Below are 20477 nucleotides of genomic sequence, written 5' to 3' on the forward strand. Positions count from 1 at the left end.
TGGCGTCCACCAGTGGTAAATTAAATTGATTGGACATGATTTGGAAAGGCACACACCTGTCTATATAAGGTTCCACAGTTGACAGTGCATGTCAGAGCAAAAACCAAGCCATGAAGATGAAGGAATTGTCCGTAGACCTCCGAGACAGGATTGTGTCGAGACACAGATCTGGGGAAGGGTATAAAACAATTTCTGCAGCATTGTAGGTCCTGAAGAGCACAATGGCCTCCGTCATTCTTAAATGGAAGAACTTTAGAACCACCAGGATTCTTCATAGAGCTGGCCGCCCGGCCAAACTGAGCAATCGGGGGAGAAGGGCCTTGGTCAGGGAGGTCACCAAGATCCCGATGGTCACTCTGACAGAGCTCCAGAGTTCCTCTGTGGAGATGGGAGAACCTTCCAGAAGGACAACTATATCTGCAGCACTCCACCAATCAGGCCTTTATGGTAGAGTGGCCAGACGGAAGCCACTCCTCAGTAAAAGGCACATGACAGCCCGCTTGGAGTTTGCCAAAAGGCACCTGAACAAGATTCTCTGGTCTGATGAAACCAAGATTGAACTCTTTGGCCTGAATGCCAAGCGTCACGTCTGGAGGAAACCAACACCGCTCATCACCTGGACAATACCATACCTACGGTGAAACATGGTGGTGGCAGCATCATGCTGTGGGGATATTTTTCAGAGGCAGGAACTGGGAGACTAGTCAAGATCGAGGGAAAGATGAACGAAGCAAAGTACAGAGAGACCCTTGATGAAAACCTGCTCCAGAGCGTCAGGACCTCAGGCTGGGGCGGAGGACAACGACCCTAAGCACACAGCCAGGACAATGCAGGAGTGACTTTGTGACAAATCTGTGAATGTCCTTGTGGCCCAGCCTGAGCCCAGACTTGAACCCGATCGAACATCCCTGGAGGGACCTGAAAATAGCTGTGCATCGACGCTCCCCATCCAACCTGACAGAGCTTGAGAGGATCTGCAGAGAAGAATGGGAGAAATTACCCAAATACAGGTGTGCCAAGCTTGTAGCATCATACCCAAGAAAACATGAAGCTGTAATCGCTGCCAAAGGTGCCTCAACAAAGCTACTTAGTAAAGGGTCTGAATACTTGCGTAAATGTGATATTTCAGTTATTTATTGATAATTACTTCGCAAAAAGTTCTAAACACCTGTTTTCATGTTTTTATTAAGGGGTATTGAGTGTAGATTGACGATAAAAAATTAATCCATTTTAAAATAAGGCTGTAACGTAACAAAATGTGGAAAAAGTGAAGGGGTCTGAATACTTTCTGAATGCACTTTGTATGTCTGATATACAAGGTGAATAAAGGATTAATTTACAGTAGGGAGGCCATAGCCTCCCTGCATTCTTCATAGAGCTGGCCGCACTTTCACTGTACATGTATAGTGACAATAAATGGCATATCTATAGATATCTATCTATACATATCTATCTATATCTATATCTATATCATAGGATTATTAGAATACAGGTGGGGGTGTGAGTGTAAAGCTGGCGTCAGGAGGATTGGTTAAAGTGGTATTGAGGGAGGGGCAATTATTTGGATAAGGCCAAATCCTTTACACAGATGATTATTCTGAGGAGATGTAAGAGCACCTCAGATGCTGGGAGCTGGAAGAAGAAACAAACTGCTGGAGGAACACAGAGGGTAAATGCCTGAATTTCTGCTCTTTTACTCTTCGACCACGCTTTTACGAGGAGTCTCTACTGCAGCCACGACTCCTTCGCCAGTACTTGTCATTGCTGCCTCATTATCCAGCTCGGTCCCAACCAGGATTTTACATATATACGTGTAGGAAGGAACCATCTGCAGATGGTGGTTTAAACCGAAGATAGACACAAAATGCGAGAGTAACTCAGCGGGACAGGCAGCATCTCTGGAGAGAAGGAATGGGGGACGTTTTGGGTCAAGACTAAAGAAGGGTCTTGACCTGAAACATCCATTCTCTCCATACACTCCATCCATCACTTCTCCCAGAAGCTTCCCCTCCACATTCTAGGCCTTTCTATTGTTACCATGCTTCGGTACCTTCTGTCTCATTCTCTCCCGCAGTTCTGGGTCTTGCTTACCCAAAGGTGCCAGGGATTGCTATTCTTTGTCCTCCACCAGATACACCTTCAACCAGCGGTTCTTCGTGTTCCTGACATCATCACAAATCCTCTTTGTTAACTCTTTAAAAACTGTCACAATTTCCCATAAGGAAATTGTCTTGACTATCCAAATGTTGGTAGAACCTGTCCCTCAGAATCCCCTCCAGTAACTTACTCATGACTGATGTCAGGCCCACAGACTTGTAGTTCTCTGGCTTGTCCTTGTTCTTGTCCAAGCATTGCAACGTTAGCCTCCCTCCAGTCTAGGAAACTTTACTTGTTGCTAAAGATGTACAACCTCCACAATTCCTTTTCTTGCTTCCCACATGTCTGAGGATGTACATAGTCAAGTCTGAGAATTTCTTCACTGTAATGTGCTTTAAGACCACTAATACCGCCTTCTTGGTCATTCATATATAGTCCAAGACATCACAATTCATTGCCTTGGCTTCCATTATCTTCTCCGTAGAATCATGTTCACTGGCCCCAATGACACTTCAATCAATTGACCTACCTTGTTTCCTATGAGAAAGTCCAGTGTTGTGCCCTCCTCATAGTGTCCTGGAAAGCAAAATTCTGCGAACACATTTAACAAATTCCATCTCGTCCAAGCCCTTGCACTATGGACGATCCGGTCATTATTAGCAAAGTTAAATCTCGCACTAACACTCCCCTGTTATTCTTACAACTATCTGCAACTTCCCAACACTTCTGTTTGTCTAATTTCGGCTGAAGATTGGCAGGCCTATAATATCGTCCCATCAAAGTGATCATCTTGATTTTAAGTTCTACTCAAATAACCTCTTTGGACAATCTCATAAGATATTCCATGTAAGGCAAAGGCAACTCACTTCTACTTCGCCTGTAGCATCTGAGCCTTAAAAACTTTCAGCTGCCAGTCCTGACCTTCTCTCAGTCATGTTTCTGTTTTGGTTATAATATTCAAGTTTATCAAACCAATGCAGGCCTTCAGTTTATTCACTGTACCTGTTAAGCCTCTTGCATTGAAATAACTGCAATTTATAGGACTGGTCTTTTTCTCTTTACTCTTGGCTGTTTGGTCTACTGAAACTGCTTTCTGTGACTAGCATTTCAAGTCAAGTCAAGTCAAGAGAGTTTATTGTCATGTGTCCCATATAAGACAATTAAATTCTTGCTTGCTGCAGCACAACAGAATATTCTAGGCATAAATACAGAACAGATCAGTGTGTCCATAGATATATATATATATATGCACATAAATAAACAGATAAATTGCAATATGCTGTTATAGCTCAGAGTTTGTTTGAAGTTGTGTTTAATAGTCTGATGGCTGTGGGGAAGAAGCTGTTCCTGAACCTGGATGTTGCAGATTTCAAGCTCCTGTACCGTCTACCTGATGGCAGCGGAGAGATGAGTGTGTGGCCAGGATGGTGTGGGTCATTGATGATGCTGCGACTGCGATAGATCCCCTCGATGGTAGGGAGGTCAGAGCCGATGATGGTTGCATTGGGAGCATTTGCTCCCAACCTCTCATCTGCCTTGTTTCTACTCTAGGACCCTCTGCATGGTCAATATATTTGTAATCGTTTTCTGTAGAACTAACATATGTCCCTCCCAGCATGTTGGTCCAGATTAGGTGCAATCCATTTCTCTAATACAAATCCTTCCTGTCCCAGAAGAGATCCCAATAACTCCTAAATTCGTGCCATTTGCACTAGCTCCTCAGGCACACAGTCATCTTGCTCTCGCTGGCAGCCAAGTTCATGGCACTGGATCCTGCTGGGAGGCTCAGCAGAGAATGGCAGAATTGGTAGAGCAATAGTGAGATGAGACTCAATGGTAAAGGGATAGACGCAAAACTTTGTGGCCACAAATAAAATACCAGGATGGTGTGTTGCCTCCCAGCTACCAGGATCAAGGATGTCTCTGAGATGTTCCAGAACATTCTCAAGGCAAAAGATGAGCGGTCAGAGGCCAGGGTGCACATTGGTACCAATTACATAGATAGAAAAGGTCATAAGAGCCAAATGTAGAGATTTAGGAAATAGGTTAGAAAGCAGGACTCAGTGGTAGCAACCTATGGATTATTCCCAGTTCCACACACTGGTGAGATATACCTGTGCTGAGGTGAATGGCTACAGGGGAGCCCTGCGCTGTTTGCCTACTTCACTTTTCTTGACGGTCACCCGACTATTGGCAGCTTGAACTTTAGATGTGACCACCTCACTAAAACTATCTATGAAACTCTCAGCATTCCAGATGATCCAGAGATCATGCAACTGCATCTCCAGCACTATGACCAGGTCAGTCAGGAGCTGCAATTAGATATACTTCCCAGAAGTATAGTTATCAGAGGCCCCTGGAATTTTTCCTGTTCTCCTGTATCCTGCAAGATGAGCCAACCACTGTCTTAACAGCCACCCGGACTGCAATGTTGGAAGAGTAAAGTTAAAAGAAGTTATAAGTTCTTACCTGTACCTCTGCTCACTCTGCTCACCGTAACTTCACAAGCCAAATCCTTAACATTTAATCACTATGCCTTCATTTTATTGACAGACGTGCTTCACAATGAGCCAATCATAAATACTTCATTGGCCCTGATCCTAAACAGAATGGCTTTCCCGGCTGCTGCTCTGCTTTGCCTCCTGATTGGAAACTTACTAGATATCTGATCTAAATGTTTGAGAAAACTGCACATTTTGTTGGTGGAACTTGTCTTATAAAGATTTATTCAGACTTCCCTTTATAATCTGTGTCCCTGAAGGACAAATTCAAGGAATTTATAAGATTTGTTGTTAAATCAACATGTTATGGATCAAGGAGAGAAATGCTGTTCTGTAAGATGAGAATAGTGAAAACTGGAGATGCTGGCTATCCAAAGTAAAAAAAAAATATTGGACACACATTAGAATGTCAGGCAACATCTCTGGAAAGAGAAACATGTCAAATCAGAGACCCTCTGACACAACTATGAAAGAGAGATAAAATGGTCATTTAAGTTGCACAGAATTTGATGCCTGGAAGAGATTGGACAAAGAGATTATCTGTGACTGGTGGGTAGTGGAAGACTTGAAGATTATTGGAAGACTGGCTAATGTTGTATTGCTATTTAAGAGGGACAGGGGCACAGAGAAGCTACGGAGCCACAGGCTGGTTAGCTTGTTAGTGGTGTGACACTTGGTGGACAGGATTCTGAGGGATAGGATCTACTAGTATTTGAATAGGCTAGTATGACTGATTAAAGACAGCATGTTTTTTTTTCTGTTGGTAATGGTGTCACATGAATCTGTGAAGAGGTAACCAAGAGGATTGATGAGGGCAGGCAGTGGACATTGTCCTCGTGGACTTTAGTAAGGGCTTTGACAAGATCTTGCATGGTAGGCTTGCTACATCGCTTGAATCCACTGGAGTTTAGTAGGATGAGGGGGGGATCTTATAGAAACATATAAAATTATAAATGGACTGGACAAGCTAGATGCAGGAAAAATATTCCCTATGTTGGGCGAGTCCAGAACCAGTGGCCCCAGTCTTAGAATAAAGGGGAGGTCATTTAAGACTGAGGTGCGAGCTGCAATGAGGATGCTATGAGGCTGCAGGGTAACTTGGATAGGTTGGGTGAGTAGGCAGATGCATGGCAGATTCAGTATAATGTGGATAAATGTGAGGTTATCGACTTTGGTGGCAAGAACAGGAACAGGAAGGCAGATGGTGTCAGATTAGCAGAAGGGGAGGTGAAACGAGACCTGGCTTGCCCATCAGTCACTGAAAGTAAGCAGAGGATTTAAGTTTAGGAGCAAGGAGGTCCAGATTAATTCCCGGGATGGCAGGACTGACATATGATGAAAGAATTGGTCGACTGGGCTTGAATTCGCTAGAATTTAGAAGGATGGGAGGGTATCTTATAGAAACATGTAAAATTATTTGAGGATCGAACATGCTAGATGCAGGAAAAATGTTCCTGACGATGGTGGAGTCCAGAACCAGGGGTCATAGTTTAAGAGTAAGGGGAAGACCATTTTAGGACTAAGATGAGGAAAAACGTTTTCACCAGAGAGTTGTGAATCTGTGGAATTCTCTGCCACAGAAAGCAGTAGAGGCCAATTCACTGGATGTTTTCAAGAGAGAGTTAGATTTAGCTCTTAGTGCTAAAGGAATCAAGGGATATGGGGAAAAAACAGATTTTAGATGATAGCCATGATCATATTGAATGGCGGTGCTGGCTCGAATATTGAATGGCCTACTCCTGCACCTATTTTTCTATGTGTTCAATGTTTTCTATGATGACGCTATTGCAAGGGTGAAAAACTGGAAGATGAAAATAAATAGTTGGCGTAAGCATATAAATAAAAGCTTGATTCTTGTCTGTGAAGTTTGAGCGTTGCATGCCAGTGTATCAACTGGGAGTCAAGGAATGTTTTTGGGGTCTGCTGAATAACTGTGCAAAACCTTGTGATTTTTACGTACAGGTACTAGCACAAAGTAATCAAGTGAGGAAAGAGGCTGAAAATTCAGGTCCACTCACCGAACTGGAATACTGGAAATGCACATCCGCTAAATTCAATTCTCTCATTGAACAACTTAAAGGACAGCATTGCAAGGCACTAATTAACGTGCTAAATATAAGTCACTCAAAAATGTTAAAGGTAAAATTATCAAGCAAATAAGTACAATGATAGTATTAGAGTCATAGAGTGATACAGTGTGGAAACAGGCCCTTCGACCCAACTTAAGATCATAAGGTCATAAGGAATGTCAGAATTAGGCCATTCGGCCATTCGGCCAATCGAGTCTACTCTGCCATTCAATCATGGTTGATCAATCTCACCCCCCTTATCCTCATTCTCCTGCCTCCTCCTGCCTTCTCTCCATAACCTTTGACACCTGTACTAATCAAGAATCTATCTATCTCTGCCTTAAAAATATCCACTGACTTGGCCTCCAAAGCCTTCTATAGCAAAGAATTCCACAGCTCACCACCATCTGACTAAATACATTTCTGCTCATCTCCTTCCTAAAAGAACGTCCTTTAATTCTGAGGCCATGACCTCCAGTCCTAGACTCTCCCAATAGTGGAAGCATTCTCTCCATATCCACTCTTTATCCAAGCCTTTCACTGTTCTGTATGTTTCAATGAGGTCGCTCCTCATTCTTCTAAACTATAGTGAGTACAGGCCCAGTGGCGAAAAACAATCATCATAGGTTAACCTACTCATTCCTGGCCCACAGTGGCAAACATGTCCCAGCTACATGAGTCCCACCTGCCAGCGTTTGGTCCTTATACCTCCAAACCTGTCCTAGCCTCCTTTTGCTCTGGTATTTTATTTCATTATTAGTTTAAACAAATGAATGTTTTATTCTTAATGTTTCAATGTTTTATGTTTTATTCTTAATGGTTTACTGTATGTCGTGCTGTTTCTTACGAACGGAGCTCCAAGGCAAATTCCTTGTATGTGTACATATTTGGCCAATAAACGTATTCATCATTCATTCATTCATTCATCCATTCATCCATTCATGCATGCATTCATTCTATCCATGTACCTGTCTAACTGTTTCTTAAACGTTGTGATAGTCTGTTTGATATGTCCTTGTTCTTTAGGGAACATGTGTCTCCTTGGTACCCTGCAGCTCCCAGTCGCAACAGGGACAGAGTTCCCCTAGTCCTCACCTTTCACCCCATCAGCTGTAGCATACAGCACATTTTGGCGGACATTTTATCATCCGACATTTTAGCCACCTCCAATGGGATTCCACCATTAGCCACATCTTCCCATCTCCATCCCTATCAGCTTTCCGCAGAGACCATTCCCTCCTCAATTCCCTGGTTAACTCATCCCTTCCCACCCAAACCACCCCCTCCCCAGGTACTTTCCCCAGCAACAGCATGAGATGCAACACCTGTCCCAGTACCTCTTCTCTCGACTCAGTCCAAGTCTTTTCAGGTGAGGCGGTGGTTCACTTGTACCTCCTCCAACCTCATCTACTGTATCTGCTGTTCCAGGTGTGGACTCCTGATTATATAGCGGCAAGACCAAGCACAGGCTTGGCGATCGTTTTGCTGAACACCTTCGCTTAGTCCGCCTAAACCAACCTGATCTCCCGTTTGCTAAACACTTTAATTCCCCCTCCCATTCCCACAATGACCTTTCTGTCCTGGGCCTCCTCCATTGTCAGGGTGGGGCCCAGCACAAATTGGAGGAACAACACCTCATATTTCTCTTGGGCTGCTTACACCCCAGTGGTATTAATATTGACCTCTAACTTCAAGTATCCCTTGCTTGCCTTCTCCATCCCTCCCCCCTTCCCAGTTCTCCAACCAGTCCGTGTTTACATTGTACTTCTGTTTGCGTCTTTACTTTCTCCTAGCTAACAGTGATCTCTTCTACATTTCCCCTGATCTCCATCCACTTTATCTCATTTTCACACCTTACACATTATTTCTGTATCTCCCTCTCTCCTGACAGTCTGAAGAAGGGGTCTCAACCCAAAATGTCACCCATTCCCTCTATCCAAATAGGTCCCGCTGAGTTACTCCAACATTTTGTGTCAAGCTCCTCTGGCAGATTGTTCCATACACCACTACCCTTTGTGTGAAAGAAGGTGATATGAAATGTATTTTTGCAAATGTTTTTTATTAACTCTGTAGATTAGATTACAATTAGCTTGCAATTATTTGTATGGTTATTAAAAGCTTGAAAGCACGTACCACCAGATTCAAAAACAGCATGTTCCATGCAGTTATCAGATTCTTGTACAGATCCCATATATGCTAAAGATGAATTCTAGATCTTTCAATCAACCTTGTTGCAGCTATAACACTTTATTTTATCTGTACCATGTAGTTGTAGCCAACAGTATATATTAGTCTTTATTTTTTCCTTTGCTCGTCTTGATGTAGTATGATTTGCCTAAATAGCACGGAAAACAAAGTTTTTCACCTTATCTCGGCACGTGACAATAATAATCCAACCAATCTTGATAGCAATATTTTTACATTTGATATTTGCATTGACATATTCACGTTCCTTGATATGAATTGCTTCTATATGCAGAACCCAAGTATTCTGAATTAATCACATTGTTTATATATAATAAGCCAGAGGAAGTATGAAGAACATATCATCAATGGAGCTGATGAAAATTCTCGTGTGAGCAGGCCACTGACAAATCCAGAAAGTTGCATATTGTTACTTTCAGGAAGAGGGAGAAGATTACAAATGGGATGGGATTAATAAAAAGTTGAAGGGAACCATGTGTACATAGTGCAGAGAGGACATAACTCAAAGAGAGTAGCATTAAGAGGGAAGGGAATCTACAGAGGGAATGAGAGTGATGAGTAGAGGACACCTCCGTGTCAGATTATTGAGCTGGTAGCATCTGAATTGTTACAGGAAACTCATGAAAAACCATTTAAATTTAGCTTGCTAATACCTCTGGCTCCCCGATAATGACACAGAGTTTATATTCTATACCCTAGGTGTTTGTAACTATCAGAGCTACTTTCCTTGGACGGGTATTAGCAAAGTGCTTAAAGGTATTTTTCAGCATGGAAACACCAAGAGGTCTGTCTACCTCCATCTTTCAGGTCTTCCTGCAAATAATTCACATTTTTTTAACCTTTCTTGGTCCTAAGTAGGTGCATTTAACTATTATTTCCGTGCTTTTGGTAATAGGTATCACTTCAGTGGGGACATAAGAGACTGCAGCTGCTAGAATCTTGAGCAACAAACAAAAGTGCTGAAGAAACTCAGCGGATCAGGCAGCATCTGTAGAGGGAATGGATAGTCGACGATTCGGGTTAGGTCTCTTCTTCAAACTCTGAAGAAGGGTCCTGACTCAAAACGTTGTCTGCCCATTCTCTGCACAGATTCTGCTTGACCCGCCAAGTTCCTCCAGCATTTTTGTTTTTTGCTCAAGTATCATTTATGTTTGCCTTTGAACAGAATGGATGAAAACAGGACAAGTATGCCACTTGGCTCCTTAAGCCTATCTTGCCATTCAATATGATCATGGCCAATCTTCTCCAAATCTAATTTCCCTTGCCTTTTCTTAGCCTTCCTGTTTATGTTCCCACAGCCCCTCATTTCAAGATCACTCAAAACATAATATTCTGATTTGCAAAAAAAAAGACACAAAGTGGTGCAGTTACCCTAGTACTTTGTGTCTTTCGAGTTACTCCAGCACTTCGTTTATTTAAAAAAAAACAACTATTACCTGTCATTCCTTGTTTCTACACTGCCATAATGAACAGTCATTTATATAAGGCTGAACCATTTCTGCAATGGGTTTTCCAGTGGATTTAAGTTTTTTCCTCTGTTGAAAAGCAATAGTGCCACATCTATCTATTATAATATCTCTGATCTTGGATGTTTACATATTTATTTATTTGTTTGTTTACTTGAATTTTTTTCCTTTGATTCACATCTCCTTGAAAACCCGACGCGCTAAAAGGTGAAAATTTTACATATTCCGGTAGAGATTTACCTCGTGAACTCAAAAATCGCCTAATCTGAAAATTTGATTCATTAATTCCCGAGTTATATCTTGAAATTCTTCACCAATCTGCGATCTCTTTTGAAGTTAACGAGCTGATGCGTCACAGTGGCTCTGCTCCTCGCGGCCATCTGTGCTGAGTTTTCAACGCTGCAGGCCACTGTTTTCCACAAGCTGCAAGTTACGTAACCCCCCCCCCCCCCCCCCCCCGCCCGCGTAACTCGCACTCAGCCGGCCGTCCGAAGCGGCCCGCCCTCCCCCCCCACCCCCCAGGACTCTGGATTGAAGCCGCTAAACACGTAATAATTTTACTTCGGAGTCACGTGAGTGACTTCGTGAAAAAGCCCGCTCAGGGCGCAGGCGCGGCATTACGCCCAGCAGTGCAACAGCGGCGGCAGCTGGAGTCAGGCTCTCCAGCTGCACTTTAAAACGGACCGTCAGGTAAGTGGACGGTGCGTTGGGAAACCGGAGAGAGTTGGCGTTAGTATTTTTTTGCAGAGCAAAATGTCCCAACGCAGAAAGCTTTCTCAGAAAACTGCCCGTGCTCTAACTCCACCGGAGGAGCCTATTCCAGCGGGGCAGCAACCGGCGGTAGTACCGCTCGAGGAGCGGTTTGCAATTCCCGAGACCGAGCCGGTCCCAGTCACGCCAGAGCCTACACGGCGGGCTGGGAAAGCAACCCGGAAAACCAATCGGCCGGTCGACTCCGACTCTCGGAGGGGGAAATGTCCTCCCCAAAACGGAGGAGAGACAACCGCCTGAGTTGCATACAGCAGCTCTTGGAGGGGATGGTCTACCGAGAACAGCAGTGCTCTCGGGCAGACAGGACAGGCGCCTCCTCCATAGTGTCGAGTCCGGCACTTCCCTTTGCAACCTCAGACCTAGAACTGGAGGCTAGCATTGGTGACCAGGGCAGGGCTGGTCTGGAAAAGGGGCAGGCGGAAGGAATCGGGAGTGTGCAGGGTGTGCAGGAAGAACAGCTGCTGGGTGTTGTGGATCGTTTTGTCGCTACCCCACGGGTTGGAGCACCTTTGGAGCCGAGGATGGCGGCTAGTATAAATCACCTGTCGAACAAACCTCTTCAGGAGAAGGTGCTCGCCCAAGTGCTGGAGGAGCACACAGCACCAGACAACTGCGAGGCTCTTAAGGTTAAGAGTCTCAACAGTCAAATCTGGGGAAATGTGGGGGGACCAATACGGGCACAAGAAGTAAAACTCCAGCGGATACTTCGCCTCCTCACGTCGGCCATCACAGCCTATGCTCGTTGCGTGCAGACTGAGGAGATGACTACACACCAGCAGGATGTGCTCGCATTAATGTGTACAACTCAGTTTGAGTTGAACAACCTTCGGAGGGAAAACATCAGACCTGCCCTCAACCCAAAGTTTGCCGGCTTGTGCAAAACTCCATCTATGGAATCCGATTCATTATTATTTGGAAACGACCTCAATAAACAACTCAAGGATATGGAGGAGGCATCCAAAACCTTTAGCCTCATGAGGGCAGGCCCAGCGACAAACAAGCCGAGAACATTTCTCACACCCAGGCGGCAGCACACCACTGCATCCACCAGTCGGCGTCCGGAACATGGGACTGGTGAAAGCTTGGGGCCGCACTATCCCCAAAGACCTTTTTTAGGTCAGGGCCCGCCGCGGACCCCCTGGAAAATGCGCCTCCCCCCAACATCGCCAGCACGTCGACAAGGCAAAGCACAACGGAAGAAGAAATCACAAAGCCGTCAATAACCATGGAGGTAGGTGGATCTGGTTCCTACCAGCATACAGAGAATAAGGGTGCCTTACTAACAGGGGGAAGGTTACACTTGTTTAAAGAAGCATGGGCATTGATCACTAATGATAAATATATACTCAATAGCATTGGAGGGTATAAAATTGAATTTATTTCAAAAATACCGCCAGTTCAACACCGGCCCGAAAGGGTATTTTTTCTCTCCAAAAAAGAACAACAGGAGGGACAAGCTGAACTGGTGAGACTTATAAACAAAGGGGTCATAGAAAAAACTAAACATGAGCCCTTGGAATTTGTTTCCAACATATTTACAAAAACTAAAAAAGATGGTGGATGTCGCATCATCATTGACTTAACATCCTTGAATGATTTTGTTAAGTATATACATTTCAAAATGGAAACATTTGTGACTGCTAGACAACTGATTTCCAAAGGATACTATATGGCAAGCATTGATCTCAAAGATGCTTACTATCTGGTACCTATACATAAGGATTATAGCAGGTACCTTAAATTTATCTGGATGGGGGAGCTGTGGCAGTATAAAGCACTGCCTAATGGGCTTACTTCAGCCCCAAGACTATTCACTAAAATATTAAAACCAGCCATGGCAACGTTAAGGAAACTTAATCATATAGTCATGGCATATTTGGACGACATCCTCATAGTTGGGAAAACTATGGAATTGGCTGTAGCAGCAGTATCAGCTACTAAACAGCTCCTAGAAGCTCTAGGGTTCGTTTTACATCCAGATAAATCCAAGTTAAATCCATCCACGATAATGGACTACCTGGGTTTCACAATTAACTCAGTCCAAATGACTATTACCCTGCCAAGGGAAAAGATGATTGCATTAGTACAATCATGCAATAACTTAAAGATTAACAAAAAAACAACTATTCGACAAGTGGCAGCAGTAATTGGCAAAATGGTAGCAGCATTTCCAGCTATCCAATTTGGACCTTTGCACTATCAAAATTTGCAAAGAGCAAAGGTAAAGGCACTAAAACAACATAAAGGTCATTATGACCGAGTCATGAGTTTACCCCCTGAAGCAATATCAGAGCTACAGTGGTGGATACAAAACATTTGGCATAGTTGTAGTCCTATTGTTATTACTAATGCTACTTTAGTACTCCAAACAGATGCCAGTGCTAAAGGCTGGGGAGCAACTAACTCCATATCCAGCACAGGTGGTAGATGGACTAACTTAGAATCATCATTACTATCTACACTGGGCATTAATTATTTGGAAATGTTGGGCGCCTTTTATGGTTTGAAAGCATATGTATCCAATATGCATCACTTGCATGTTAGATTACAAATAGACAATACTACAGTGGTGGCTTACATTAACCATATGGGCGGCATAAAATCTTTATCATGCGACAAATTGGTCAATACGATTTGGCAATGGTGTGTCGAAAGACATATTTGGCTTTCAGATACCTATCTACCAGGTAAGCTAAATACAGTGGCGGACACCAGGTCACGCAAATTCAATGACAACATCGAATGGATGTTAAATCCTAAAGCATTTGCTAAAATTGTAAAGCAATATGGGAAGCCAGATATCGATTTATTCGCATCAAGACTGAATCACCAATTAACTACGTATGTCGCGTGGGAACCAGATCCAGAGGCAGCAGCGGTAGATGCATTCACGCTGGATTGGGGAAAGTTCTTTTTCTATGCCTTTCCTCCCTTCTGCCTCATCAGTCGGGTACTTCGCAAAATCCAGATGGATTCAGCATCTGGAATTTTGGTGGTGCCCGACTGGCCTACACAGCCATGGTTCCCAGTACTCCATGACATGGTGGTGGAATCACCAATGGTGTTTCCCAGTCATCCAGGGTTATTGACTCACCCAGTGTCAGGCATCAGCCATCCATGCCATCAAGACATGAATCTCCTGGGTTGCAGATTTTAAACCGACCCTATCTGGACCTGGGATTATCGCAACAAACCATCACCACCATGTCAGCATCCCTGAGAACATCTACAAAGAGGCAGTACCTAACCAACATCTAGAAATGGGAGAGGTACTGCCAAGAAACGGGGACTGCTTATGAAACAGCCACAGTAGCCAATGTTCTCGAGTTCCTGGCCTACTTACATCATCATGAGGATATGAGCTACAGTGCCATCAACACGGCACGTAGTGCCCTCTCCAACTACCTCAAACCTGCAGGACATCAGCCCATGGGGTCCCATCCGCTGGTGGTCAAACTGATGAGGGGCATATATAACATTAAGCCCCCCAAGCCTAGATATACTCAAATTTGGGACATCAGTATTGTGCTCACATACCTTCGGGACAGACCACCAGCAAGATCCCTCAGCCTTGAGCAATTGACATTAAAAACGCTCATGCTTATGGCTCTAGTATCTGCACAGAGGGTCCAGTCATTGCATAAACTTCGACTGGACAGCATGGAAACAACGTCAGACCTTCACTATACAAGGTCTGATAAAACAAAGCAGGCCAGGAACATCCAACACGCTAGTGGTATTCCGGGCCTACCCACCAGAGCCACGATTGTGTGTGGTGACCCACATAAAAATTTATATTGACACAACCCATAATATCCGAGGAAGTGAAAGAGCCTTATGGGTCAGCCACAAAAAACCACATGGCAGGGTAACGAGCCAGACCATTTCAAGATGGTTAAAACAGGTATTGGAAGCTGCTGGGATAGACATTAATGTATATAAATCTCATTCCACCAGGGCAGCATCCACATCATCGGCAGCAAGAATGAATGCGCCTATTGACCTTATCCTAAACAAAGCAGGATGGTCGAGGGAATCCACATTCCGGACGTTCTATGACAAGCCGTTGGTGAAGCCTGATTTATTTGCAGCAAGAATATTAGAAACTGCAAATATTTAATTTAAAGCCCGGGGGAGCTATTTGTTTTTTTGTTATTGTTAATAAATACCGTTTTGTTTTGAAAACAGATTCATTGGTTGATTACAATAACACTTCCTTCCTCAAGAGCTTTCGGCAGTGAGTGAGTAAAACTGTTACACGGTTTGAAATCACAGAGCTTTGAAATCTTCACGAAGTCACTCACGTGACTCTGAAGTAAAATAGTAAGATTAAACGAGAACTTACCAGTTTGAAGTTTGATCTGTATTTTATGAGGAGTTACGATGAGGGATTACGTGCCCTCCGCTCCCACCCTCATTACATGGATCAAACTGATAATTGATGTCTCTTTATTCTTCACTATGTTACTTCAAATACGTGTGTCTGTCTGTGATTCCACACCGCTGCTTGGAAGCATGCCGTGCCTGCGCCCTGAGCGGGCTTCTTCACGTAATCCCTCATCGTAACTCCTCATAAAATACAGATCAAACTTCAAACTGGTAAGTTCTCGTTTAATCTTACTATTTGATTGGTCTTCCGAGCAAAGATCTGTGATAGGATCTTTGCTTCCGAGGGCTTAAGAGGTCCCGCAAGGTCCAGAGAGGTCCCGTGATCTGCCGAGTCCCGCCGCCTGTTCGCAGTGGGCCCCGTCCGTGCCACCCTCTTGCCAGTTCAATTCCGCCCTCTACCTCTCTCCCCTCCTTCCCCCTCATCTCCCCCCCTCCCCTCCTCTCTCCCCCCTCCCCTTCTCATTCTCCCCCCCCCCCTCATCCTCCCCTCCATCCTCCCTCCTCCCATCCTCCCTCCCTCCCCCCCCCTCCCTCCCCCTCCCTCGCCCTCCCTCGCCCTCCCTCCCTCTACCCCTCCACTCCCCCTCTCTTCCCCCTCTCCACCCTCTCTCCTCCTCCCCTCCCTCCTCCCTCCACCTCCCCCTTCCCTCCCCCTCCACCCTCTCCCCCTCCCCCTTTCCCCCTCTCCACCTCCCTCCACCCTCTCTCCCCCTTACCCCCCCCTTCCCCCTTTGCCCCCCCTTTGCCCCCCTTTTCTCCCCCCTACTCTCCCCCCCTCCTCTCCCCTCTCCCCCCACCCCTCCATCCCCTCTCCCCACTCCCCCTCCCTCCAACCCCCTCTCTCCCCCCTCTCCCTCTCTTTCTCTGCCTCACTCTCTGTGGTGGTTAGTGTGTGTGGGTGTTTAGTGTGTGTGTGTAACGTGCACGTGCCGCCCCCCTCCCGTTGAGGGGACGGGACCCAACGGGTCCCCCTTGCTCTAGTTATAATATAAAAAATCTGATCTTGAATCTTTACTTACTTGTTTGCTTGCTTGTTAGTTTGCTTGTAATTTTTTTCTTTATGAGTCACATCTCCTCGAAAACCTGACGGTGAAATTTTTACATATTCCGGTAGAGATTTACCTCATGATGTCAAAAATCGCCTCACCTGAAAATTTGATTTATTATTTCCCCGAGTAATTTCTTCAAATTCTTCACCAATCTGAGATCTTTTTAAATTCTAACGAGCTGAAGCGGGCTGATGACGTCACAATGGCTCTGCTCCTTGCAGCCAGCTATGCAGAGTTTTCAATGCGCATTACATGGCCCGCTGCGAGTTACGTGGCCTCACTCTCTACCCCCCTCCCTCTCTAAATGCGCCTGCGAGTTGGGGGCTATGCGTCAGTGGACAGGGCGGTTATGGGGTAAAAGGAGCTAATTAATAATATTAATATAATATCAAGGGGAGTAGGTTGTGTTAGTGTGTGTGCGGGGGGTAGTTAGTGTGTGTGTGGGGGGTGGTTAGTGTGTGTGATGCCGCATGACCCCCCCTCCCGCCCCGCAATCGTGCGTTGAGGGGACGGGACCCAACGGGTTCCCCTTGGTCTAGTATATAAAACATGGGGAGGAAAACAAGGAAATTATATTGAGCTTGTAAAAGTGTGGGGATGAATTAACTTTCATAAATCTTGAAAGTTAGAAGCAAATTGTTTCATTCTAAAATTGCTTTGATCCAGTTCCCTTGCCTTTTCTAAGCCTTCCTTTGATGTGCCGGCTATGTCTTCACAGGTCTCATTGCATATATTAGGTCAAAAACTAATGTCTAAGCAGTTTTCTAATTTTGTGGGACATTGTATTGTATTGTATTTTGTGGGACATTGCATTGTATTGACATGCACAGGGTATATACAGATGAAAGAATTCATTTAAAACCTCACTAATTTTTTGGCTCCACACATATATTACTGCATTGATCCTTTTATATGTCTCAACGCGGTAACCAAGGGAAATGGACAAGGTCTTTAAATGAATATTTCTCTCCTGTATTTACTGTGGAGAAGAACATGAAAGCTAGGTAGTTCAGGGGAGGGAACAATGATATTCTGGAGCAAATTTATATTCTGAAGGAGAAGGTGGTGGACGTCCTGAAACACATAAAGATGAACAAATACCTCAGGCCTGAGCGGGTGTATTCTAAGATATTATGGGAAGCAAGGAAAGAGATTGTTGGGCCTTAAAACAGAGATGTTTTACTTTTATTAGCCTCAGGTGAAATACTGGAAACCTGGAGAATAGTTAATGCTGTTCCTTTATTATTAAAAAAGCAGCAGGGAATTACTAGCACCACCTTACATTACTGATGGATAAGTTGTTGAAAGATTCTAAGACACAGGATTTGTTTGCATTGAAAAGGCAAGGGCTGATTAGGAATAGTGTGTGGGAAATCATGCATCACGGATTCGATTGATCTTTTTGAAAAAAGGGGATCGAAAGGATTGACGGGGGCAGGGTGGTAGATGTTGCTTAAGTGATCTCTCGCAAGGCCTTTGACAAGGTTCTGCATTGTAGCCTGGTCCGCCAGGTTAGAACACAGTGGATGCAGGGTGAGCTAACTAATTGGATGCAAGCAAAAAGCAAACCTCTGGAGAAACTCAGTGGGTCAGGCAGCATTGGTGGAGGGAAATAGAAACATAGAAACATAGAAATTAGGTGCAGGAGTAGGCCATTCGGCCCTTCGAGCCTGCACCGCCATTCAATATGATCATGGCTGATCATCCAACTCAGTATCCCATCCCTGCCTTCTCTCCATACCCCCTGATCCCCTTAGCCACAAGGGCCACATTTAACTCCCTCTTAAATATAGCCAATGAACTGGCCTCAACTACCCTCCGTGGCAGAGAGTTCCAGAGATTCACCACTCTCTGTGTGAAAAAAGTTCTTCTCATCTCGGTTTTAAAGGATTTCCCCCTTATCCTTAAGCTGTGACCCCTTGTCCTGGACTTCCCTAACATCGGGAACAATCTTCCTGCATCTAGCCTGTCCAACCCCTTAAGAATTTTGTAAGTTTCTATAAGATCCCCTCTCAATCTTCTAAATTCTAGAGAGTATAAACCAAGTCTATCCAGTCTTTCTTCATAAGACAGTCCTGACATCCCAAATGGGACCTTTCTTCAGACTGATGGAGTAGAAGGGACATAGTTGGTAGAGGGGAAGTGGATACAGATGAGGAGAATTGATCTGCGGTGAGCCAGGTGATGAGTAGAGATAGTAACCGAGGTTTGAGATGAAGTGGTGAAGAGGAATTGGTTGATATGGGTAGGGTTGGGTGGGGGTAATGGAAAGAAAGGTGTGTGCAGCGTGGGTGAGGGACTGGGTTCATGTGCCTATTTCTATGGTGTACAACTCTATGAATCTGTGAGGATCATCTCATCTAATTAAAGTGGAGTGTGAAGTGAGTAGTGCTTGAATGTTGATGTCTGCATCTCAGATACTTCTTGGAATGCATTATCTACTCAAGAAGTCTTCATCCTTTGTGCTGCATCTTCATGAACATCTATTAAGAAATATAAACTCGAGTGTTTTGAGAGAGAGAGAGAGAAATTAGAATGGGGAAAAGAGAGAGATAAATGGAGCACGATTCTACGACTAGGGGAGAATGGGACATGCTTATTTTGCACCTTTCCCAATCGCATCTCTACTTCACTCTACAACCTTTATCAACTCAATTCGCCTATCCCAGAAACTCTCCGTCTTGAAAATAAACAACATGAGTGGTGGAAAATGTAGACTGGCCCGGTGCCATTTTTGCTTCTCTCTGGTCACTATTTTTAAAAAACGACTATTATTGTGTATTTGATGAATGTAAGCAAGATATTTCATACTCTAATTCTTTCTTCTTTATTCTATTTCCTCAATGTTATTTTTCAAGTCCTCATTCTCTCAGTCTCTCGCCTTGTCCTCACAGTCAACCCTGCATACATTATCGCTACCTTTCCTTCTCTTGACCCCAATTCTCTGCACACAAATCTCTCTCCCCATTTTCTCTCCTACCTCCTCATATCTTTGTCACTCTGTCTTTCTCGTGGAGTCATAGAGATTTGCAGCACTGAAACTGTCCTTGCTGACCAAGATGCCCATCTAAGGTAGTCCCATTTGGCCCATAATGTCCCACCTCCTGTACGCAGTGCATTGACTGATGAAGGCCAGAGTACCAAATGCCTTCTTCAGCATTCATTCTACCTGCGAAAGCACTTTCAGGGAACTACATACTAATTCTATGTGGTCCCTTTGTTCTCTTTAAGGCCCTATTGTTCACTATGAAAGTACTATACAAGTTTGGGAGGTGGATCAAAATGCTGGAGAAACTCAGCGGATGAGGCAGCATCTATGGAGCGAAATAATAGGTGACGTTTCGGGTCCAGACCCTTCTTCAGACGAATCTGAAGAAGAGCCTCCACCCGAAATGTCACCTTTTCCTTCGCTCCATAGATGCTGCCTCACCCGCTGAGTTTCTCCAGCCATTTTTATCTACCTTCGATTTTTGCAGCATCTGCAGTTCCATTTTAAACACACAAGTTTGGGAGGTCATATTGCAATTGTTGGTGAGACAGCATTCAGAATATTGTGTTCAGTTCTGGGCACCATGTTATAGGAACGATGTTGTCAAGCTTGAAAGGGTTCAGAAAAGATTTACAAGGATGTTGCCAGGGCTAGAGGGTGTGAGCTATAGGGTGAGGTTGAGGAGGCTGGGTCTCTATTCCATGGAGCACAGGAGGATGAGGGGTGATCATATAAGATCATGAGAGGAATAGATCGGGTAGATGCACAGAGTCTCTCGCCCAGAATAGGGGAATCGAGGACCAGAGGACATAGGTTCAAGGTGAAGGGGAAAAGATTTAATAGAAATCCGAACGGTAACTTTTTCACACAAAGGGTGGTGGGTGTATGGAACAAGCTGCCAGAGGAGGTCGTTGAGGCTGGGACTATGCAGTTACATAGGT

The 20477-nt window shown here is 44.5% G+C and overlaps 1 protein-coding gene across 1 annotated transcript in view; it reads left to right on the plus strand.

Moving 5' to 3' along the window:
- LOC129697689 (dynein axonemal heavy chain 8-like) overlaps window positions 1-20477 on the plus strand; it is a 474747-nt gene that overhangs the window by 17786 nt on the left and 436484 nt on the right. Inside the window, exon 5 of the mRNA XM_055636398.1 lies at window positions 6561-6737. Coding sequence (XP_055492373.1) covers window positions 6561-6737 — 177 coding nt within the window. The remainder of the gene's footprint in view (window positions 1-6560; window positions 6738-20477) is intronic.

The sequence above is a fragment of the Leucoraja erinacea genome, chromosome 5, assembly GCF_028641065.1.
Source record: "Leucoraja erinacea ecotype New England chromosome 5, Leri_hhj_1, whole genome shotgun sequence".
NCBI lineage: Eukaryota > Metazoa > Chordata > Chondrichthyes > Rajiformes > Rajidae > Leucoraja > Leucoraja erinaceus.